Source organism: Medicago sativa, chromosome 1 (genome assembly GCF_051527215.1).
Source record: "Medicago sativa cultivar Bolivia chromosome 1, Bolivia_mono, whole genome shotgun sequence".
NCBI lineage: Eukaryota > Viridiplantae > Streptophyta > Magnoliopsida > Fabales > Fabaceae > Medicago > Medicago sativa.
In genome coordinates, this window is record NC_140749.1 from 60,086,765 (window position 1) to 60,112,889 (window position 26,125).

The 26,125-nt window shown below is 35.2% G+C and overlaps 1 protein-coding gene across 1 annotated transcript; it reads left to right on the forward strand.

Annotated features, from left to right (window-relative positions):
- The first annotated feature begins 338 nt into the window (after positions 1–338).
- LOC146955954 (putative CoA ligase CCL10) lies at positions 339–8,601 on the forward strand. Its single transcript, XM_085725244.1, has 6 exons — positions 339–1,459; positions 3,690–3,885; positions 4,023–4,168; positions 4,420–4,487; positions 4,602–4,704; positions 8,178–8,601. Exons 1-6 carry the CDS (start codon positions 440–442, stop codon positions 8,298–8,300), a joined length of 1,656 nt encoding a protein of 551 aa, XP_085581370.1. The 5' UTR covers positions 339–439; the 3' UTR covers positions 8,301–8,601.
- Positions 8,602–26,125: the final 17,524 nt, after the last annotated feature.

The following is a 26,125-nucleotide window of genomic DNA, read 5'->3' on the forward strand; positions in this document are numbered from 1 at the left end:
GTAAATGAAAATGAAAGGTATTTTAGAAAATGGAATTATTGCATATCAAATATATTTTTATAGAATATTGCTAGTTATCCCGAAATTCAGTTTCGGGGAGTTATCCCGACTGTGTTATGCACAGAGCCGCTTTTATTGACTTTCAGTTTTGTTACCCACTACCCCTTTTTTGGTGGGCCAGCATGCATTGTGATTGGTTTAGCAAAGCATCGGGACAAATTCTGGATGAAATGCTTCGGGACAAATAGCATTGCTCATTTTTATAACGTGATTCAAACAAACACAGAAATTCAATTACTACTTGTGAAATAAAATAAGCAAGCATGACACTCGTTGCCAAGTACACTACCCACATGGGATTCAACGTTGGTTTTGGCGCTAATTCAAACAAACTGAGTCAACACTTCTCTTCCTCAGCCAAGCTAAGAAAGTAGCAACAATGGCGAAAAGTTGCTTCAACCTCAAAACAATGACGTATTCCTCACCAAGACAACCCATCAACCTTCCCACTGATCCCAACCTCTCCCCAACCTCCTTCCTCTTCCAATCCACTTCCTCCGTCGCCGACACCATCGCCCTCGCCGATGCACACTCCGGTGAATCCCTTACCTTCCGCCAGCTCAAAATCCATGTCTCCGCCCTCTCCCACTCTTTACTTCGCCTCGGAATCAAACGAGGCGAGGTGGTTTTGCTATTAGCACCTAACTCTATTCGCTTCCCTGTTTGCTTTCTAGCTATAGTTGCCATAGGTGCTATTGCCACTACCAGTAGTCCTTTATACACCCTCTCCGAACTCTCTAGACAAATACATGACTCCAAGCCCAAGCTTGTTATAACTGTATCTGAACTCTTCAAGAAAATTGAAGCATTGACCTTAGGTTTACCATTAATATTCCTTGACGAACCTTCTAAGAAGTTTGGTCCTAGGGTTTCAAACTATGAGGATCTGATCAGAGAGTCATACAATAGTTCCGATGATATTCCGGTGAACAGAGATGTGTCTCAATCCGACGTGGCGGCGATTCTTTACTCTTCAGGCACCACGGGGAGAAGCAAGGGAGTGATGCTAACTCATAAAAACTTAATAGCTACGGCGGTAGCAGGAGCAGTGGATCAAGACCAGAACGGCGAGGGGAAGAACGTGTTTGTATGTTTTGTGCCAATGCACCACGTGATGGGGTTGGTGGGGATAACGTACACGCAGCTGCGGAGAGGGAACACGGTGGTGTCGATGGGTGGTAGATTTGATTTGGAGAAGATTTTTGCGGCGGTGGAGAGGTTTAAAGTGACGCATTTGTATGTTGCTCCGCCGGTCATGGTGGAGCTGATCAAGCGGCGTGACGTTGTTAGCGGTTACGAGTTGTCGTCGCTGAAGTATCTGGTCGGTGGTGCTGCTCCGTTGGGGAAAGATTTGATGCAAGAATGTATTAAGATTCTTCCTCGTGTCAACGTCATTCAGGTACAGTACATTATTAAAAAAAAGTAAGTTTCTGAAACCATTTGCAGCCTTTCGAGGCATTAGCTTGATTATGTTTATCAACATACTACTCGTGTGTCAGTGACCATGTGATAAACGTTGCAAGGTCCAAATTAAGCATAATATTATTTCAAGAAAAGTGCTAGCAACACTCCCTTTTTAACACTCACTTCAACATTTATTTTTTAATTGGTTTAAATCATGGTGGGTTTCACACTTTGAAAATGGGTTCCATTTAAAGTGATGGTCATACATTGATTTTATCCAATAAGAGAATGATTGTTGAAGAGAATGTTAAAAAGGAGAAATTTTAATATGGTCATATGACCAAATAAACACACATAAAGAAATATTTTTTTAATAGTAAAGAGGAAATTGATAAGAAAAATGATTGAATATTTTAAGAACCATCTTTTTATGTGTTTGTGTCCAAAAACAATGTTGATTTGGTCTTGTGGCCATGGAAGAATACCTCGTTAAAAAGAGAGTGTCCCTAACATTCCTCTTATTTCAATTAATAAACTATCATTGAAATAAATTAATACTTCGATTTCTAGTACATTAAATGCATAAGTATTTATATAAAGTACTCAATCCGTTTCAAAATGAGTGTCGTTTTAGCCAATTGCACACAAATTAAGGAATGAAATGAAATAATCATTAGACATAACACTTTTACTAAACTGTCCTTACTTTATAAGAAAAAAACAAACTTAAAGTTGCATTGAAAATTGTGTGATAGAAAAGTTGGAGTATTTATTGAAGGTAAAATTGGAAGATAAAAATTAAAGTTGTATTGGAAATGTAAAGTGACATTCATTTTGAAACAAATTTTTTTTGCCTAAAGTGACACTCATTTTGAAACGGAGAGAGTATTTAAAGAATTACTTATGGCATCCATTAGTATTTCCATTATATGAATTATAATAAAATTTAATAAATTAAGTGTGTGTGACTTCCCTCAAAAAGTGTATGTGACTCTTTGTGAAAGATGCTCGGCTCTGTTTGGTAAAAATAGCTGATAAGTTAGCTGATAGCTTTTAGCTGATGACTGATGACTGATAAGCTAGTTGAAGTGTTTGGTAAAATTAGCGGTTTAACTAGCTGATAAATGTAAAATGACATAAAAGGGTATTATTAATTCAAAATATAAAGTTTATATAACTTGATATTTAAATATTCAAGAATTCTTAATTCAATTTTGTTTTTTAAAAAGTAATTGAAATTTATAAATTTAATATATCTTTTATATTGTAAATTAAATTTTATTCACTAAAAAATTTATTTAAATATAACGAGGTATATATACTTTTTTGTCAACGGAGGTATATATATTTTTTGTCAACAACATAAGGCAAGAGAGATAAATGGAGGTATTTTGTCAAAAAAAAAAAGAAAGATAAATGGAGGTATATATTGTGAGCAACATAAGGCAAAAGATAAATGGAGGTATATATATTGTCAGCAACATAATACAAGTGAGATAAATAATAACGAGGGATGTACTTGTCAAAAAAAAAATAACGAGGGATGTATATTTATTGAGAAATGATATTTTGACAACCACTTTTTGACAACTTTTTGACAACTTTCTCTCTCATACTCACATGATGTTGTTATCATCTCTCTTCCTTTTTCTCTCTCCATTGTTTTTGACCAATAAGAAGTGAGAAAAACAAGGTTGTCAACAAAGTTGTCATCAAATGGATGTCAAAATATCATTACTCATATTTATTAGGGAAAAAAAATCAGGGATGTATATTAGGGAATTGTAGGTTTGAATTAAATTGTAATAAAAGGGTAAAAATGGAATTTAGATAAAACAATAAGGGTAAAAGTGGAAGAAAATATGAGAAGCTATAAGCTCAAACGCTACTTGGAATAGCTTCTGAAAAATAGCTTATAAGCTCGTGAAATAAGCTATAAGCTCATGGTCAAAAAGTGTTACCAAACAGAGCTATTTTTGTCAAATGAGCTTATAAGCTAGAAGCTAAGAGCTAAAAGCTCTTTTTTGGTGTTTACCAAACAGACCCGAGGTCATAGAGAGTGAATGAGTGAGAGAGTTGAGATCTTTATATTTTCAATCCTAATAAACATGCTTTCTTTTTTGGTTACTTTGTACGAAAAAAAAAAAAAACTATTTGCATATTAGTATGGCATGTGGGATGGATTGTAATATATGAATACATGTTGTGTATGATAATTGTGGCAGGGGTATGGCATGACTGAAGCATGTGGACTTGTTTCCATAGAAAATCCAAAGGAAGGAAATCTCCTTTCAGTTTCTGGTTCAACTGGAACACTAATTCCAAGTGTAGAATCTCGTATAGTTAATTTGGCAACATTGAAGCCCCTTCCACCGAATCAATTAGGGGAAATTTGGCTACGAGGACCTACTATAATGCAAGGTAAGATCACTTGTGTTACTTAAGTTTGATATATTTTAACTGCTAATTAGTAGAGTTACATGATAAATTTTTCAAACAACTTATTAATTAGTAGTTTGATATATGTTTGATATATTTTATAATTGATATTTTTTTAGGATACTTTAACAATCCAGAAGCAACAAAGCTGGCCATTAATGATCAAGGTTGGATGAGTACAGGAGATCTTGGATATTTTGATGAAAAGGGGCAACTATTTGTTGTGGATCGAATAAAAGAGCTCATCAAATGTAGTGGTTATCAAGTATGTTGATCATCAACTTAGTGAAGTCTTTTATAAAATAAATTAAAAATTCCCACCATAATTGTAGAGGATTCAATTTTGCTATCATGCAACATCATTGATTTTATACATAAATAAATCAGGATAACAAATTAACAATGTGGACAATCACTTGTAGAAAATATTAGAGTTCATATTATATTAGCAAATTTAGCATGTTATACAAGCACATTCTCTAGTGCTAATCCAATACACATTTCATTATTAATTAGGTCGCGCCAGCTGAGCTCGAAGACTTGTTGGTTTCTCATCCTGAAATTTCTGATGCCGGGGTGATTCCGTAAGTCATATTTTAATGCTCAATTTTATTTTATTACATTTACACTATTTTACCACCACCATGTTTTTAAAAGAAATAATGACTCACCGGGACTTTGTGACAATTCTAAATCAGATCCCCCGATCCTAAAGTTGGCGAGGTTCCGGTGGCTTTTGTTGTTCGCTCGCCCAATAGCTCCATAACCAAAGAAGATATTCAAAAGTTTGTAGCAAAACAGGTAAGATAAATATATTCTAAGTTAAATATATTTTTGTCTGAGTGAGTGAGCGCGAGAAAGTTGAGATCTTTATATTTTCGGTGATGTCCAAACCACATTCGTTTTTATCCGTGACAAGTGGGAGTTCAGACCTAATCAGTGGGTTCGGGGTGCTTGGCCTCAGGGCCAACCCTGCATTTCAATTTAATGAATCATTTTTGGTGAAAAGTTATATATGACTGCAAAAAGAAACAAAAACATCGACGATTTAATATCATCAACTATGTAGTACGAGCATTGCATTTCCCAAAGCATCATTATAGCGGAGAGAAAATCTAAAGAAGATATATCCCGAGCAAGAAAATAAATCGCATGAAACCTTGTAAAAGGCATCCTCATAATTTCCCTAAAGAGGGAGATTTCACCTTGAGGTCAAAATGGATTTACCAAGAATGATCTATAGTGTAGCCACTTACTCTAGTAGTCGGTAATTTTTTAATCTACATAGGAAAAGAAAGAAAAAAAAAAGATAAAATAGGTTCCGAAAGTCGTATGTTAATCCAAAAAAAAATAGTTGATTCGTCAACCTATATTTAAGGTGGAGTTGGTAAGGACAATGTTTTAGACTAAGTTACTTAGGTTTGTCAAATGGAGAATTTAAGATGGTAGGATAAGGGAGAATTCTTTTTTAAAATAATGTATAGCTTTCAAAAAAGATCACATTGATCTTGAGAGGCAAGCAAATCAAAAGTTAATTTTAGCATGAAAGAGATTCGTTGATTACTCTAAAAAAGAATGCAAACACATACCCCGTACAAAGAAAGTGATGCAAACCTTGGACTTAACAACAATCACAAGTTTGCTAGAGTTATAGTGTCGTACCATATAAAACTACAAACTGAAGTATCTATAGTCTTCAATAAAATGTACGTCAAACATAGATATGAAAACTATACATCAATATTTCTTGAAATACTTACTTAACATATTGCACTCTTTCCTTTAAGGATAAAAGAGAGCCCTTCCAAATATAAATATGTGCTTTAACTTTATGAGCAATTGGCAAAGATGAACTACATTAGGTTTTCCTTGAAAGAGAAGAACCCTAAAATAAGTAAACGAAAAATTATCCCGAGGGAAGCCAAAAAGATCAGACGTGGGTCCAAGTTCGTTACGATTGCACACACACACCTATTACACTATATTTTATTTTTAACAAGGCAAAATAAAATATATTAACATTAATAATGTACTAAAGAAAAACACTGAAGTTTTACAAATGGTAATCAAGCAAACCAAAAAGAGAAAGAAAAAAAAAGAAGGAAAGAGAGTTGTTAGATACCCAAACAAGAGAAGGGATAACCAAAAGTTAAATTAACGTATTTTATCTTCAACCACCGGTAAAATAACTTGACTTTATCCAACAAATGATAAATAAAGTCTTTCTTTTGGCTAAATATTTTAGTACTATGCTCTTTCCATATTACCCAACACATAAAAATTAAATTAAATACATAATAGATCGTCGAGCTTTTGAACTGCATGTTAAATAGCCAAACCGGATAAAATGGTCTGAAATACTTAAATGATCAACTGAAGATAAACCAATCTAATGATTAACATGTTACCAATGTTGCTGAAGAAGTTATAATCCAAAAACAAGTGATTAGCTGATTCTGTAGCACCACACTTATTCACACAAAAATGAGATTCTTGAGTAATTATGATGTCTAAAAAAATTGTCCTCGATAAAAAGTCGATTTCTATGAAGATGCCAAGTAAACACAAACACCTTTAAAGGAATTCCATTATACCAAAGTAAATCTGAATCAGTTGAATGAAAATGAAGAACAAAATTAACTAATATATCATATGCGGGATCTAATTGCTATTGTCAATGGTCACCGTCAACCAAGTAGCATTGCACACTACTGCACACTCTGCACCAGCTAGATTTGCACGATTCCGCACCAATTTTTAATTTTTATATTACTAGTAATTTTTATTTAGTTTATCAATTATATTAGTAGTATGTATTGGGAGTTGACTCAGTGAACACTCTTTGTATACATGAAAACTCACGTGACATGATTTTTGTTAATGAAATTGAAAATATTCGACAAAATAACTTCTTTTTTTGTGGTGGCTGAGGTTCGAATATCAAACCTCGTATATATTATACATTGTTTTTATCTAAGTTTACGGAAACAAAATAACTTCTTTTTAAACATATAGCGTAATTTTTACAAACTGTAATTTTTTTTTTCTCATTTTGTAAACTATAAGAATAATCGCCATTACTCAAAAAAGATAAAAGAATAATAACTTACTTTTTACACACTTATAATGTAATTCTTTTTAAACATTCGCTCGATCAAATCACTTCATAATGTTACATCATAATGTTATTTTTAAATAATTTGCACTCGCCCCACCGAAGAAGATTTTGTAGATAGATAAACATTTATAATTGAGATGTAAAATCTTACATGCAGTTTTCATTTAATGTACTCGCTCGAAATGAAATATAAGTAAAAATAACTCATAATTTTTAGAATGAAACATAAACAATTTTTAATAAATTTATCGGTTATTTAAAGGCCATGTCTCTAAAATATCCCTCTTTTAATTAACTTTTTATATTTGCAATGACCAAATTTATTAGTCATTAGAGGGTGATTTAGGCAAAAGATCACTTGATTTTTTATTGAAATTTCATAGACTAAATTTAATCAGTTATATTTCTTAATATGTGTAATTTAATTAACTTTTACTTAGGCCATCTACAATGGGGAGTCCTTCCCCTATTAAGCACCATTGTAAATAAGCACCCCTTTTGTGTCACCAATGAATATGGTGCTTATGAAGGTGAGTGCTTGTATAGGCACCCTCTCTCTCCTATTACTCAAGGGCCCCACATGTACAATTAATTCTATTTTTTATATATTTAATTATTGTATTATTTTGATATTAAAAAATAATTATATAATAGTTGTAAATAATAGTTGAATTTGATTCCCTAAAAAAAAATAGTTGAATTTGAATTTGCTTGTAGCATAGCCGTTGGAAATTTTAGTTGACATTTCTTGTATTCAAATACCCCCTAAAAAAAAATCTGTACTTAATTACTTTATTTTTTCCTTCTTTGAATTTGTTTTTTTTAATAATTTATAATTAAATTATTTCAATATTTTAAAATTATATAATTATGAATGAGTATAAAAAATATTGTTAAAATGTAATGATATACTGGGACCTAATTAATAATTATTTTGAGGTGCTGGGTTGAAGAGATTGGGTGCTTATTACGTATTAATTATAAAACGAATGACGTGTACAGTCGGGACCCATTTAAGCACCCAAATGAGGTGCTGCATTGTGATGGTCTTAGAATTCATTCCAGATGAGTGGATATATATATACTACCGTAAAAAATGTAAGCGTACGAAGGTTGGTTATTTTCTTTACTTATTTGTTTTATTTCCTTTGTCTAGGTTGCACCATACAAAAGGTTACGGCGTGTGACTTTTTTAGAGAAGATTCCAAAGTTAGCCACAGGAAAGATCTTAAGAAAGGATCTCGTAAGTTTTGATCGACAAAATATATCAAAGTTATAGGTATATTAATGCATTGGAATGTTCTCTGATCTACCACATATATAGAGATGAAGCAGATATTGTCAAAAAAAAAAAAAAAGGAGTGCTTTGTTTTCTGGCTGTAAAATAAAAATTATCATGTAAGCATAAAGTAATAAGCCTCACCAAACAAAGTTGAAAATTAAATATATTCCTTCGATTTAAATTTTAGTGAGTTGATGCACGATGGTCCTTTTAGCTTGTATATCTTCCCTCTTATAACTTTAATTTCTTTTTGAATATCTTTGTAATGTCTCTTTTCTTATAACTTTAATTTCTTTTTGAATATCTTTGTAATGTCTCTTTTCTTGATCTATTAAATTTCTGTGTTTATTAAACTCACCGTGAGATAAACCGCTATAAGGTTAAGGGATAATGTACTTGCAGTGAGTACAATTTCGATAACTATAGTTTAGTCTGTTTAGGTCATGTCTTAAGAATGCTCATAAGAAAGGTGTTTACAGTCTTTTTGGGCTTGTATATTTCTGCGACTTAGGCCCTAAGTAACTTAAGCTCCAGGTCATGTTTCTTATGTAGAACGCGCCCTCTAGACGCTTCTATTGAAGTCCATGAAGGCGGTGACAAGATTTTAGGAGAAAGAGCACGCCCTAAGGTCAGTTAGCCCTTGCAAAATGATACTAAACCTTTAATAGAATATTGTGAAGGTGAGAAAAACACAAGAAGGGGGGTTGAATTGTGTTTTGAAAAATTCTTCGTTTCTCCTAAAAACTGAACACACTGATCAGAAGCTAAGTGAGACAGCTTCTGAAGTGATGATCAGAATCTAAATGCAGCGGAATAAAACAGAGAGAGAGAAGAAGAACGACACAAAGCAATTATACTGGTTCCTTCCACAATCCGGAAGTAGTCCAGTCCCCCTTGCACTTCCAAGGAGATTTCACTAAGAGTAATATCTGATTACAATTGCTCAAGCACACAAGCAAGAGACTTTGCTCAAGCACACAAGCTAGAGACTTCCTTTGCTCAAGAACACAATCAAGAGACTTTCTGCTCAAGCACAACTGCAAGAGACTTCCTAACTAAACAAAATTACACAGAAAATTGTTTAAGGTTGAACACTTGATATACAATCAGAGGTGCTCACAATATAAATCGGATACAGACTCAATGGACTTAAGAATTTCTAAGATATGACTTTGAGACACAGAAATTCTAAGTGAATGCAGAACAATTTCAGCAGAGGTTTGGCACTTGTAAAAATATTGCGAGTCTTTCGTTCAGCGTTCTTGCATTACCAAAACTCTAAGTCTTCACTCCTTTATATAGAGGTGTGAAAGAGACGTTGTGAAATTGTCAGCACACCAAAGAGTCGTTGTTGAAGCTTGATCTTTCACCAATGATATTTTGCCTGATTTGGTTGTTGTCCTATGAAGAACAAATTTGAAATCCATTCCTTATCCAAAGGAACATCTTTGCAGGCGAAGCCGTATTCTGAAGCTGTTTTCTTGTCTTGTAGCGTGGACACAAAACAGAGTAGTGGAGAATGTGGTTGTACAGTTCGTACAGTAGTACAATGTCAACGCTTTCGTCCAAATTGCAAGCACATGCCTTCAAACACCTTTGAAATGACCGTTGCAATGTTCCACTAATTTTCTGCTGTGTTTTCGAATCCAATAGACAGCTTTTGCAATGTAGATTCTTCAATCTTTGAATCTTTTGCAAATTCAGTTGATCTTTAGCTTCTGGTGAAATGACTTCTGATGAGGCAGCTTCTGATGATGCAGTTTCTGCAGGTGCAGCTTCTGATGATGCAGCTTCTGATAATGTGGCTTCTGAACCTCTTGTCTTCAGGAGCACTATTCTTCAGGAGCACTATTTCTTCAGGAGCAGCTTGACTTCAGGAGCGCTTTTACTTTCAGGAGCGTATTGCCTTCAGAATCATCTAAGCTTCATTTTCTCTTGCTCTTTATTTGCTCATTCAGAACCAATTAATGAAGTAACTTTTTAACCGTGGTCCTGTACACTTGAACAAATATTAGCTAGTCCAATTTACAATTTTTAATACCTTGTTATCATCAAAACTCTTTGAGGTTCATTGTTAAACACATTTTGTTCCAACAATCTCCCCCTTTTTGATGATGACAAACAATAGTATTTAAAATTGGTCAATTGTTGTTAATCTAATTAACGAGTTGACTTTGGGGTTTCTGAGGTTTGTAAGCTCAGAGTCTGAGGTTTGTAAGCTCTAACTCCCCCTGAGTCTGATAGTTTTTAAGGTGAGATTTGTAAGCTCCCCCTAAGTTCTACCCAGGTTAATTAAATTCATTTTTCGCACAATAATATCAGAGCTTAAAAAAATTGAAAGAATTGACTTTTAGATAAGAAGAATGGTTCAATTAATTTTATTTGAAATTTGATACTTCACCCTTTTTGATACACCCTTTTAAAGGTAAAACAAAAAGATAGAAATTTTTCAAAATTTTCAAATATTATAAATGGGGCTCAGAGCCTTTAAATACTATCACATATACTCCCCCTTTTGTCATTAGCAAAAAGACATAAACAAAAAGAAGAGATGAGAAAAACATAAGATTAAAGGTTCAGAGCATAATTCAAATTATTTTAAAGCATATTAACCATCTTCAAAGATTATTATCAAGCATAGCAAAGAAAATAATAACACACAAGGTATACACAGTTAAAGATTTTCAGAAGCAGGAAGAATTCAGAAGCTTATAATATCAGAAGCGAAAAGAACTAAATCAGAAGCAGAGATGATCAAAGAATATTAAAAGCCTAAAGAGACAAAAAAAAAAAAGCTAAAAGTGTGCAACTATGGGTTTGGCTTATTTCTCTAAAATCTTCTTCAGAAGCTCTTGAACATCAGCATACTTCTTGTCCATATCTTTTCTGTAGTTGTCTTCTCTGATCTTGGCTTCTTGCATATCAGCTTCCAATTTTGATATCTTCAGCTTCTGCTCTAGTAGCTCTGTTTCAAGCCTGTCATTTTCTTCTTTGAGCACCTTGTTCTCTTGAGCTAGAGCCAGGTTAGGTGCATCAATCTTCTCCAGGATCTCAGAAGGAATAATCAGATGCAGCTCCTTAGGCAGGAATTCATCAGGTTCTTTGCCTCTGATACTGAGTGGATTCTTCACCCAAGTACCAAGAACTTCAACATCTCCAGTATTCTCTTCTATTCCATTCAACCAATCTTCCAGCTTCTGCTTGGCTTGCTCTTGAGCCTCAATGCAGGAATCATGCAAAGCTGAAATCAGGTTGACGACCCTTTCTTTTATCCTTCTCCATTGCTTCTGATAGCTAACTTGATGACCTAAGTCATTTCTTCCCGCTATCAGTCTGAGAACTTCAGAAGCAATATCTTCCCACACATCTTTTAGTACTTGAGAATCCAGGTAAATGGTGGGAGGTGAAGGTTGTTTAGAGGGTTTTGGAGGGGCTAAGTGTATAATGGGTAGGTTTGATGATGATTGGTCATTTGTAGTTAAGGATTGGCTAGTTGATGGTTGGTCAGGAGTGGGGTCAACTACCATATCAGAGGCATGATCATTTTGATCATCCTCAGAGTCTGTGTCCATATCACATACACCAGTATGATGGGTGATCTTGATAACTTGTACTGGTGAAGGAGTTATGGAAGCATGAGTTGGCTCAGGAACAATGTGTTCAGGAGCGGCAGTTTCAGATGCAGGTTCTGGTATGGATTCAGGTTCAGGTTCAGTAACTGGTTGTTCAGGAACAGTATGTTCAGGAACAGTTGGGGGTGATGAAGTTGTAGGGGGTGAAAGGGCTTTTTCTGGTGAAGGTTTTTGTTGTGGGGGGTCTTCTGAAACAACTTTATCAGAAGCAGCTGCTTCTAGAGTTGTCTCAGAGGCTTTTTGTGAGGTTGTGTTAAAGCCAGATTGGGGTAGTTCACCTAGATAATGACTTTCTAGGTGATCTAAAAGAGAAGTGTCTTCAGAAGGAATAGAGGATGTGGTACAAGATGTGTGAGAAACTTGAGGTACCTTAGATAACATTGCAGAGTTATCTACTGCTTCTGAAGTTCCAAGATTCTGAACTTGCTCTACATTTTCAGCATCAGCTTCATCCACGATTAGCATCCTTTCTCCTTCCTCTTCTCTTCCAAGTTCTTTCAAGGCTTTCACTTCTCGTCTATTTGCTAAAAAGTCATCAGAATGTTTCTTAGCCATTCTCTTCATGACTGGAGTCACTTGAACCATAGAGCTTTTCATATCAAGTGGAGCTTTCTTTCTTTTCAGCTTAGGCTCTGCCTCTTCTTTCTCTATCTCCTCCCAAGCTTCTTCCAACCTTTCTTTATGAAAAACGGTTTCAGCTTTCCCTCTCTTTCTCTTAGCAACCTTCTGTTGCTTGCCCTTATCAGTAGCTGCTTCTGATGCAGTAGCACTCTTAACCTTCTTCACTTTAGCAGGAACAGCTTCCTCCTGAGTGCTTGCATCTTCTTCCAAGACATACTCAGCTACTGATTAAGCCAAGATTTTAGATTTACTTTCCTCAAAGATTGAAGGAAAGTTCCTGATAATCTCAGTTTATTCTGTGGTCATCTCCAACCACTTTTCATTTTCAGGAGCTTTCTTGATAAACTTCATAGAGAATAAGCTCTTACTACTAATAGTCCTTTCAGAAGTAGACACTTCAAAGCATTTATCAGAAGCACTCCTTGTATTTCTCAAGAAGTCCAGCACTCTTCCTTGATGAAAGATCTCAGAAAATAATCTTCCATAAGGTACTTGTTTTCTTCCTTTAATAGTGCCTTCATTTATAGCCCAGCAGAGATGATCCATTACATATCTTGGGAAGTTTATCTTTTCTAGATTGGTCATGAAGTAAATTGCTAGCTTCTGTTGGTTGTTGGGTTGATCAGACCCTCCTGCTCTTTGAAAGAAGCAATCGTTACTGAATTTCACCAACATTCTGTTGTGAATCTCCATTTCAGAAGGCTTAGCATCTTTGTTTCCACCCAGAAGAGTGTGTAGTAGCTTTGCAGCAGGACATCTTCCTTCTTGACTATTTCTTGAAACCTTCCTTCTGCATTCATTCTACAAGCTTTAGCTATAACATCCTCAGTGATGGTTATAGGAATGCCCATCACTTCAGACCTTATTTCCAAGCTATCAAAGGAGGTGGGATTCATATCCATGATTGTTTTCCCTTTCTTTGACCCAGCTTGTTTAACTTCGACCTTTGCAGGCTTTCTATTGTACACCTCAGCTTTTAGCCAAAAATCTTTGATCAGGTTCACATATGTTGGCCCATTCAGCATTTTGAAGTACTCAGACAGCTTCTGAGTTTCTATCAATCCTTTCATGTTCACTTTGTACTTCTTAAGTGAAGCGAAGTCCACCGGTGATTCTACTTGAACTATCAAGGATTTCCATGGAATATCCATAGTCTTCTCTTTGTAGACGGACCCAGATTCTGGTGCGCTTTGCATGTTTGAGGTAGATTCAGAAACTTTTGAGCTTGATGATGCCATTTGATCATGATTGAAGAGGATTTAGAGAGTTTAGGGTTCTAAGGTTTTTGCGCTTACTTCGCAAGAGGTTTGAGAGCAAAAGTGTTTGTTGTGAGTGAGTAGTGTGTGAATTGACAAAGTGTTAAAAGTAAAACGATTGCAATTCAAAAGAGACAAACAAACATAACATTAATGACGAAATTGGGGGCGCGTGAAAAGTACTTTCAAAGCTATTAAATCATCATTGCCCTTTTAGTTATACACCAACACATACAGGCCACGTAAGAAGTTCACAGAGTAACTGCCAAGTTAGTGGGCCAGAAGTTACTTTTAAAAAGTAACTCCCAACGTTTCCACTAATTCAACTATTCAGAAGCAATAAATCCAGCTTCTGGACTTCAGATGCTGACGTCATCATCAGAAGCGAGTTTTCCTCAGAACCTCAATAGAGAGCTTCTGATGGACTACTGCTTCTGAACTAACTTCAGAACCTAAAATCCTATTCAGGAGCAAGCAAACTTTAATCAGACACGTAGTGCATGTTCAAATTTTTCTTTATAAAATCAAATCTTTCAACAGTTAAAGGCTTAGTAAATATATCAGCCCATTGATTTTCAGTATCAATGAATTGTATATCTAAAATTCCTTTTTGAACATAATCTCTGATAAAATGGTGTTTGATTTCAATGTGCTTGGCTCTTGAATGCAAAATTGGATTTTTAGACAAACAAATAGCAGCAGTATTATCACAATAAATGGGAATACTGTTAGCAATTATCTGATAGTCTTCCAACTGATGTTTCATCCAAAATAGTTGTGTACAACAACTTGCAGCTGAAATGTATTCTGCTTCTGCCGTAGACATTGCAATAGTTGTTTGTCTTTTGCTAGCCCAGGATATAAGATTATCACCCAGAAATTGACAATTGCCGCTGGTTGACTTTCTTTCAATCCTATCACCAGCATAATCAGCATCACAGAATCCAATTAGCTTATAATCTAAGGATTTCCTATAAAGGAGTCCAAGATTAGTTGTTCCTTTCAAATACCTGAAGATTCTCTTGACAGCAGTCATATGAGATTCTCTAGGATCTGATTGGAATCTTGCACACAAGCATACACTGAATAAAATATCTGGCCTAGATGCAGTGAGGTATAACAAAGAACCAATTATACCTCTATACAGCTTCTGGTCAAGTTTAGCTCCTTCATCTTCTTTGCTTAAGGTGCACGTAGGGTGCATTGGAGTGTTCATCACTTTACAATCTTCAAGCTTGAACTTCTTCAGAAGCTCCTTTGTATACTTAGACTGATGAACATAGACTCCATCTTTGCATTGATTAATTTGAATGCCCAGGAAGAACTTCAGCTCTCCCATCATGCTCATTTCAAATTCATCCTGCATTAACTCAGAAAATTCCTTGCAAAGAGATGCATTAGTAGAACCAAATATTATATCATCAACATATATTTGCACAACAAGAATATCTTTCCCAAGGATCCTTCTGAAGAGTGTTGTATCAACCTGTCCTCTTTTAAAATCATTCTTGATTAAGAAATTACTTAGTCTATCATACCAAGCTCTGGGAGCTTGTTTCAAGCCATATAGTGATTTCTTCAGTTTAAAAACATGGTCAGGATATTTAATATCCTCAAATCCAGGAGGTTGCTTGACATACACTTCTTCTTCTATGACACCATTTAGAATGCACTCTTGACATCCATTTGATATAATATTATGCCATGATTAACTGCATAGGAAAGAAGTAACCTGATTGCTTCCAATCTTGCAACTGGAGCAAACGTTTCAGTGTAATCAATGCCTTCTTTTTGACTATACCCTTGTGCAACAAGCCTGGCTTTGTTTCTTGTTACTTCACCTTGCTCATTCAGCTTGTTTCTGAATACCCATTTTGTTCCAATAATGTTCTTGTGCTGAGGTTTGGGTACCAGATCCCACACATCATTTCTTTGGAATTGATTCAACTCTTCTTGCATAGCTAGGATCCATCCATCAACTGAAAGTGCTTCATCAACTGTTGTAGGTTCAATCATTGAGATTAGTCCAATCATTGACTCTAATTGTCTGAAATGTGATCTTGTTCTTCTTGGACTATCTTTGTTTCCAATGATTAGCTCCTCAGGATGTGAAGATTTGTGTTTGAATGTGTTTCTGGGAGGATCTGCTTGATGTGAGCCATCTTGTGCTTCATCAGAAGCAGCTTCATCTTGCGCTTCTGATGTGGATTCAGCTTCTGGACTATCTTCAGATTCAGCTATCTGATCAGGTTCTGGAGTAACTTCAGGAACCTGTATCTCTGCAAAATTTTCATCTTGCTTTGAAGTTTTATCTTCAAGCTCCTTGTCATCAAATTTAACGTGCATAGATTCAACACAGAGTGTTTCTGAATTATACACTTTGTATGCCTTTGACCTTTCAGAGTAACCTAAAAAGATTCCTCTTTGGGCCTTGGCATCAAATTTCTTTAGGTAGAGCTTGTTGTTTAAAATGTAACATGTACATCCAAATTGATGAAAGTAAGAGATATTGGGTTTTCTTCCTTTAAAGAGTTCATATGCTGTTTTCTCCAAAATAGGTCTAATATAAATCCTGTTTTGAACATAACATGCTGTATTCACTGCTTCTGCCCAAAAATGTTTAGCCAAATTGTTTTCATGGATCATGGTTCTGGCCATTTCTTGTAAAGTTCTATTCTTTCTCTCTACAACCCCATTTTGTTGTGGAGTTCTAGGAGAAGAGAATTCATGGATGATTCCATGTTTTTCACAAAAAGCTTCAAATGGCTCATTTTCAAATTCTCCACCATGATCACTTCTGATTTTCAAATTTTTTGACTCTTTTTCAGTTTGAATTTGTGTGCAGAAGTTACTGAATACCTCATATGCATAATCCTTACTTTTCAGGAATTTCACCCAAGTCCATCTGCTGTAATCATCAACAATGACTAATCCATATTTACTTCCATATAAGGATGCAGTACTCACTGGTCCAAATAAATCAATATAGAGTAATTCTAAAGGTCTTGAGGTTGAAACAATGTCTTTGGTTTTAAAAGAAGATTTTACAATTTTCCCTCTCTGACATGCACCACAGAGTGCATTTGAATGATAGTCAATGTCTGGTAGCCCTTTCACAAGTTGTAACTTACTAAGCTTAGATATTAACCTCCAGTTAGCATGTCCCAACCTTCTGTGCCACATCCATTTCTTATCATTCACTGATAGTAAGCAAATCACCTTCTGATCAGCCAGTTCAGAAAAATTGATTTTATAGACATTGTCAACTCTTTTTCCTTTGAACACAATGGATTTGTCTTCCTTGTTGATTACTGTACAGTTGAGTTTTTCAAAAAGCACATCATAACCATTATCACAAAATTGACTAATGCTCAAAAGGTTATGTTCAAGACCATCTACCAACCATACATTATTAATTGAGGTAGAGGAATTACCAATAGTTCCTGTACCTATGATCTTGTCTGACTGGTTGGCTCCAAATTTCACATTTCCTCCCTCTTTCATTGTTAGGCTGAGGAACATGGACTTGTCTCCTGTCATGTGTCTTGAGCGACCGCTGTCTAGGTACCATGATCTTTGCTTTGGCACTGCTCTTAGACATACCTGCATCATTGACATTTTTAGATTTAGGTACCCATTGTCCTATGGGTCCTGGAAGGTTAGTACTTAAGGCTTTACTCTTCACTTCTTGTACCTTGTGCTGTGAGTTGGGTTGCTTCTGATTAACCATCACCTTAGGTTTTGGTACTTCAGAAGCAGTAACTGTCTTCTTCTGAAACTTAGATTTCAGAGCCTCAGATTTTGGTTTCACCAGACTCTGAGGAATAGGTTCTGATCTTTTCAGGATCCTAACCTTTGAAGTCTTGGAATCAGATTTGATCATAGCCTTTGACTTAGAGTTCTTTGGCTTTGAAGTAATCTTAGCCTTAGAACTAGAAGCTTCAGGTTCTGATTGAACAACAGTTTCCAACTCAGCCCCTTCTGGTACAAAGAAGGTTTTCAGACCTTCATTGATGCATTCACAACAAGATTTTAGGTTGGTTTTCTCAAGTTTCACTTCTTGAAAACCAATTCCTCTGCCATTGTTCTTGTAAATGCTATAAATCATAGAAGCTACTCTGCTTCTGTCAATGCCAGATATAATAAAATCTTCAAGAGCATGGTTACTTAAAGGTTTTTCATTACACTTTTCTTGTAGCTTCTGACATAAGAACCTGAGCTGATCTTCATATGTTTTACACATGAAGTCAAAGCCCCTAAGTCCTTGTTCAGAAGCTTTCAGATCCAATAGAGTTGATTTTTGCTGTTGTACCAAATCAGCATATTTTTCTTTTAAATCCTTCAACTCATTGGTTCTTACTTCAAAATGTGTAAGAAGTTCTTTAAGTGACTTAACAAGTTCATCTCTGGAAATTTTGGAATATACCTCGTTTTCATCTTCTGAGTCTGAATCTGATCCAGCTTCTGAAGTTGTTGTTGCTACCAACCCAACAGCTACCTTTGCATCTTCATCAGCTTCCTCTTTATCAGATCCAGATTCACTTCCCAAATCATCCCAGGTTGCCATTAAACTCTGTTTAATCTGCTTCTTGAATTTGCTTGGTTTAAATGTAGACCTCTTTGACTTGTCCTTTGACTTTTCTCTTTGAAGATCAGGGCATTCAGCAATGAAGTGTCCAGGCTTCTTACAGTTGAAGCATCCCTTCTGATCTTCTTTCCTTGAGCTTCTGGAGTTACCCCTTCTGGCGAGAAACTTTATGTTCTTCTTGGCCAGATACTGAAGTCTGTTTGAGAGCATGGCCATTTCAGCAGCATCTGGTTCAGAATCTGAACTTGACTGTTCTTCCTCTTCAGATTCAACCACTTTGAGAGCTTTTGATGACTTGCCTTTGGATGGAAGAGCTATTGATTTACTCTTCTTAGTAGACTCGTGTTCATTAAGACTTAACTCATGAACTTTGAGAGAACTAACAAGATCTTCGACACTTAAAGTGTTTAAATCTTTAGCTTCCTCAATGGCAGTCACCTTTGGTCTCCATCTGGCAGGTAAGCTTCTGAGTATCTTGCTTACATGATCAGAAGCAACATAGCTCTTCTTTAGAATCTGTAGCCCAGAAACTAAGGTTTGAAACCTTGAGTACATCTCCTCAATAGTTTCATCATCCTTCATCTTGAATAACTCATACTGATGTACAAGCAGGAGAGCCTTTGCTTCTTTAACCTTCTTGCTCCCTTCATAGTTTGAACAGAGAGAAGCAAACATAGCTTTAGCAGTGGATTTGTCACTCATCTTCATGTATTCTGCTTTGGGTATGGCAGTGACAAGGGCTCCTCTGATAATATGATGCTTCTTGTAGAGTTTCCTCAGTTCTGGAGTATGTTTCTTTCTATCCACAGCAGCTCCTTCTTCATTAAGGACTAAATCACCAACACCATCTTCCAGAATATCCCATAATTCTTCATCTAGGCTCATGATGTAACTGTAAAAGTTGGTCTTCCACCAAGAGAATTCTTCAGCATCTCCATTGAATTTTGGAATCTTTCCAACACTGGATTTCTTACTATCACTATAATCATGTGAGACATTTTTATAGCTAGTATCACTAGAACCAGTAGGAGGAGGAGTAGACATGTTTTTCTCAGATCTTTGACTGTTGCACGGTTAAGTGTTACACAACAGACCAGGGCTCTAGATACCAATTGAAGGTGAGAAAAACACAAGAAGGGGGGTTGAATTGTGTTTTGAAAAATTCTTCGTTTCTCCTAAAAACTGAACACACTGATCAGAAGCTAAGTGAGACAGCTTCTGAAGTGATGATCAGAATCTAAATGCAGCGGAATAAAACAGAGAGAGAGAAGAAGAACGACACAAAGCAATTATACTGGTTCCTTCCACAATCCGGAAGTAGTCCAGTCCCCCTTGCACTTCCAAGGAGATTTCACTAAGAGTAATATCTGATTACAATTGCTCAAGCACACAGGCAAGAGACTTCCTTTGCTCAAGCACACAAGCTAGAGACTTCCTTTGCTCAAGAACACAATCAAGAGACTTCCTGCTCAAGCACAACTGCAAGAGACTTCCTAACTAAACAAAATTACACAGAAAATTGTTTAAGGTTGAACACTTGATATACAATCAGAGGTGCTCACAATATAAATCGGATACAGACTCAATGGACTTAAGAATTTCTAAGATATGACTTTGAGACACAAAAATTCTAAGTGAATGCAGAACAATTTCAGCAGAGGTTTGGCACTTGTAAAAATATTGTGAGTCTTTCGTTCAGCGTTCTTGCATTACCAAAACTCTAAGTCTTCACTCCTTTATATAGAGGTGTGAAAGAGACGTTGTGAAATTGCCAGCACACCAAAGAGTCGTTGTTGAAGCTTGATCTTTCACCAATGATATTTTGCCTGATTTGGTTGTTGTCCTATGAAGAACAAATTTGAAATCCATTCCTTATCCAAAGGAACATCTTTGCAGGCGAAGCCGTATTCTGAAGCTGTTTTCTTGTCTTGTAGCGTGGACACAAAACAGAGTAGTGGAGAAGGTGGTTGTACAGTTCGTACAGTAGTACAATGTCAACGCTTTCGTCCAAATTGCAAGCACATGCCTTCAAACACCTTTGAAATGACCGTTGCAATGTTCCACTAATTTTCTGCTGTGTTTTCGAATCCAATAGACAGCTTTTGCAATGTAGATTCTTCAATCTTTGAATCTTTTGCAAATTCAGTTGATCTTTAGCTTCTGGTGAAATGACTTCTGATGAGGCAGCTTCTGATGATGCAGCTTCTGCAGGTGCAGCTTCTGATGATGCAGCTTCTGATAATGTGGCTTCTGAACCTCTTGTCTTCAGGAGCACTATTCTTCAGGAGCAGCTTGACTTCAGGAGCGCTTTTACTTTCAGGAGCGTATTGCCTTCAGAATCATCTAAGCTTCATTTTCTCTTGCTCTTTATTTGCTCATTCAGAACCAATTAATGAAGTAACTTTTTAACCGTGGTCCTGTACACTTGAACAAATATTAGCTAGTCCAATTTACAATTTTTAATACCTTGTTATCATCAAAACTCTTTGAGGTTCATTGTTAAACACATTTTGTTCCAACATATTGACGTCCAGATAATTAATTTACAATTGATGTTTGCAATGTTGAATTGTGTTTAGCTCCTTTTAAACAATATGATTTAACTCTAATCTTTAAAGCTTACTTGATCATCTTGGTTTTATTCCTAATATTTTGAGATTGAGAGAGGATAAAAATGGAAAAAGCTTAATATAATGTTGATTAAGTTATTAAGCTCGAAAGAGATAATGATATTAAATGTCTAGAAATATCAGTTGAGTAGACATGGCAACGGGGCGGAGCGGGGGCGGGTTTTGACACACCCGTCCCCCGCCCCGTTTTACACTACCCAGCCCCGCCCTCAGACCCGGCGGGGATAGAATCTTTACCCCCAGACCTGCCCCCAACGGGGATGGGTGTCCCAGACCCGCCCCCACACCCACCCGTGAAAAGTGTAAAAAAAAAAAAATTTTTGCAGTAAGCCTTCAAATTTCAGTGGCAAACCAAACTTGTTTCAGTGGCAAACCAAACCTGTTTAAGTGGCAAAAAAGCCTATAAAATCATTACAAAAACTTCTAACAAGATAATTAAAACTAAAGCTTCTAACAAGCTTAGAACATCAATTCTGTCTAAATATTATTACAACTCATATCCAATCCAAATTCAAAACCACAAACCCTCTCATAACATCTAGTTCTTTCTAAATATTATTACAACTTGAAACCAATAGAACAATAAAGGATTCCAAATCATCAAAAGTCACAACAACAAAATTTTCAATTGAACAAGTTAACTAAAGATCATCATCTTCAAGACGGGAGATTGCAACCGAACTAACGTCACTTATCGGCGGTTCACCTATGTTGAAAAATAAAAGTTAGAATATAAACATTTAACTTCACAAATTTAATATATCGTGCATACCTTTTATGACTTAAAAATCAATTTGTTGAAAACAAAACTGAAAATACTAACTTGCTAAACACATATGCTGAAAAGACTGTATGATGTACTTGACATAAAATAGACTAAAAACAACTAACAAACATATCAGCATAAGTTGTATCAAGTGATAAATCCACAATAAGTTCTGGATTAACTATTTCAAACATCTCATTAATAGAGGGGAGAAATAGAGATAAAGAAAAAAGAGACTCAGCTTGCAAAACATAAGACTTCAATTTTCTACTTCTACTTCCACTCACATATATTTATAAATAAAAATTCAATCTCAAACAACCATGAAACATGACAACCGAACTGGAAACATGAAGGATGACAACATTATGATGTTTGCCATATATTCCAAACAATTAATTTGACACTCCAACATAAAATCATCTATATAATATGAATAATCATGTTCAATGGAAAAATAGAAAAGAAAGGAAAAACTTAACAAATCTACAGAATCAACAGAACTAACTCACTAACTCAAAACCTAACAAATCTACAACAACAAAATCAACAAAACTAAATCTAGTAGTAAAAAGTAAAAAACCTGTAGAATCTTCAAATCCATAACATACTACTTCACCTAATTAAGATACAAATGGTAATACATGATGTAAATAAACAGTGGAATTATGATCTAAAATAGTTTCTACTAGGTTAGGTACCCATAATAAAACAGTTAAGGAATTCAAACTCTGAAGCAAGTAAAGAGTGTTTTGAATTGAACGAACCTTTTGAGCCGAAAAGCACTGAGAATCTGAGACTGTCGTGTATTGTGTGTATCTTCAGATTCTGTATATTCGTTCGCGATTAAACTCTCACTCACACTAAATGCATCACAAACTATTTTATTTCTTGTGATGAGTGATTTGTTTTCTTTTCAGTTTTGCAAAAGGGATTGGGAAATGGAAGAGAGAGAAGAACGAAGGTTTAGGAACGAAGGGGTTGGGGTCCGATGGGAGGAAATAGGTTTAGGAACGAAGGTTGAAGCAAAGGGATTGGGAAAGTGAAGCAAAAGGAACGGCGGCTGAAGTGAAGTGAAGCAAAAGGAAATTAGGTTTCTTCTTCTCTTTATATACCCCTTCTAATTTAAGGAAAATAAGGGTAATAAGGTAAATTCTTATGCACGGGTGCGGGGCGGGGGCGGGTGTGAGTATCCTCCGTCCCCGGCCCCGCCCCCGCATTAAACCTGCGGGTTTTCCGCGGACCCGGATCCGGACCCAGTTAATTCGGCTTTTCCCCGTTAAAATCGAGGCGGGGGCGGGGGGATTCGGCGGGTGCGGGTTGTTTTGCCATGTCTACAGTTGAATGCAAATGGAAGCTTCATATTATTATAGTAGCACGGCTTGATTTGCAACATAAACCCGAAAAGAGTAATAGTCCAAAACCATGGTAGTTGAGTTTAAAAAACCCCAAGTCCAAAACCATGCTACAACATCTTAGCACATTCAAACTTATGTTATAACATAGTTTTACTTTAGGCTATTCTTTGTTGACCGATTCTTAAACCAACTTTTATAAGTTGCATCATTTACTTTTAATCTTATTTATTAATTTGACAAAACTTTTAATCATTATTTTAAATGTTGAAAACCTCAAATGATTTATTTATTTTTTACACAAACAAGTGTTTTGTCTACAAACTTATTAAAGTTAAGAATATAATCAATCACATGTACACAATACTTGTCACTTTTATTTTACATTTTTCAACTAAAACACCATGTATTTTTAAACCCAACACCTACAAAAGTATATTAATAAATCTCACTAATTAACCTATATTATAAGAAAAAATTCGGAAAGAGAAAAATTATTATAAATGACATTAATACTAATGATCATTTTACAATAGTTTCTGACAAGTAATTAACAAAAAAAAAAGTAATTTCTTTAAAAAAAACGTAATCAACAAATACTATAGAGAATAAACATAAAAATTTAACGTCAACATTATTTCTAAGAAAAATGGTGATTAACTCAATGATCTTTTCCCTTCGAAAAAACTCATTACGTTTTTTTTGTTGAAAGAAGAAATGACAAGAGTCATTGAATTTAAAAATCCAGACACATGTGAATGAGTTGGAGTTTAAACCCTGATCACGACGTTCAACTTAATAATTTCGATATTATTTTGTCAATTGAGCTCTGTTAGACAACTTAATGATGTTATATAATATTATTATTTAAGAAAGTCAATGTCTATAAAATCGACCCCTAGTTAACGTAAAGAAAATAAAGAACCCTTAGTTTAGCTACATTGTTTTATTTTGACTCCAGCTCATCATTTCTTATATTATAAGGCGTTACTTACATTATTTTATTTTGACTTCAGCTCATCACTAATGAATTAAAAATATAATTAGAAAAATACTAATAACACATTATATACCTAACACACATTTTAAATGACTGAAAAAAATGCATTTAAAATAAAAAATTCAAAAAGTCTAATGTTAAAACATACACACTGCTCATCACTAATATGAATTAAAAATATAATTAGAGAAATATTAATAACACATTATATACCTAACACACATTTTAAATTGACTGCAAAAAAATGCATTTTAAAAAAAATAAATTCAAAAAGTCTAATGTTAAAACGGGTAAAGATCCTCTCCATTTATAACTTTTTCCATTTGTTGCAATTTGGAGAGAGATAGACACAAAAAAATAAGCGGTGGGTCCTATCACTAAGTGGATCCCACCATCATTATTTTTTATGTGTCTATCTCACTCCAAATTGCAACAAATGATTGCAACAAATGAAAAAAGTTATAAATGAAGAGGATCTTGACCTGTTAAAACATACACACATAATGTAGATAAAAGGGGTATCGAGAGAGAGTAGTTTTAGGAAATTGTGATACTTTATGCAAACATTTGAAATACTTTTTTGCTACGAATGAGTTTGTTTTATGGTTTGAAAATTTATTTTTGAGATTAACTTTCTAAGATATTCTTATCTTAGGAATATTATTCCTACAAATTTGTTCATTAAATTCTTGATATTCTTAGAAAATTGAGAAATTTTAATTTTTTTCCTTCCACACACATACACAGAGAGAGTCTCTCGCTTCCCTCTTCTCTCTTCTCCCTTACAACCACATCACCTCACAACCATCCATCATCACCAACTGTCCTTCTCCCCTCACGTCCAAACCTCAACCGCCTCGATATAGCCTCATGCCATGGTGGTGCGCTTGATCGTGTCAACATCACCTCCAAACCTCAATGAGAGTAGAAGGCCAAGTCCTTGAGTCCAAGGCCTAATAAGGCACATAAGGCAAAACAAATACCACCTATGACATTGAAGTTGTGCATCAAGTAATAAAGCTTTGAGAGTCTATTTGAGTCGCCTAAATGATCAAGCAGCCGTCCAACCATTACGTCGAGAATGGCACAACCATCTAAATTGTTCATGCTTATATGGCACACTCAATAGTTTATACATAGTGCACCTCCACCGTAAAAACATGTACACATTTTGATTCCGAGAAAAACCTCAAAGTACTTTGAAATTTGGAACCTTGGTAACTTTAGTCGTTGGAGTGTCTTTGTAGTTACATAACCCCTCTCCGTCAAAGACCTACATTACTTTGCACACTGTTCCAGCAAGAACCACCACACTGTGTCACATGTACTTCGGTTGTTACTTTTCATCCCCTCAAGATCACACCTTATATTTTTAAACATCTTATTTTATATTTATCTCATTCTTCCTATCACATCACCAACCTATCACATCTATCACAACACATAAGTTCCTCTTATCTCTTTCTCTTACTCAAGGTATACCAAATATTTTCCTATTTATACTTTTGTTAGGTGTGAAATGAAATAAGTAAACATGTTACTCTTTTTCAAATGCGAATTTAGATTGCCTAGAGCCACCTATCAAACACATTTAAGTAACCAACTTCGATAATATTGGAAAGGAACCACAATTCAAATTTTAATGTTGATTTTTTTTAATTTATAAATTAAATAGAAAATTTGATCCGTCTTATCTCAAAATCTAACGGTCACATATGTGTTGATCGTATGCGTCTAATAAGTGACCCTACGGAATCTGAACGGACCAATTTCTACACCATAGGATTCAACGTTTGTATGTTTTGGCGGTAATTCAAATAACTAAATTAACGATCGTGAAGCCATTGACTTTTTAGCATAGCAGCATAGAGTGCTTGAACGATTGGATCGAAGATATGGCAATTAAGATATGTTAAAGTCAACACTTCTCTTCCAATAAGAAAACGGTATCAAACTTCTAACCCATTACAACAC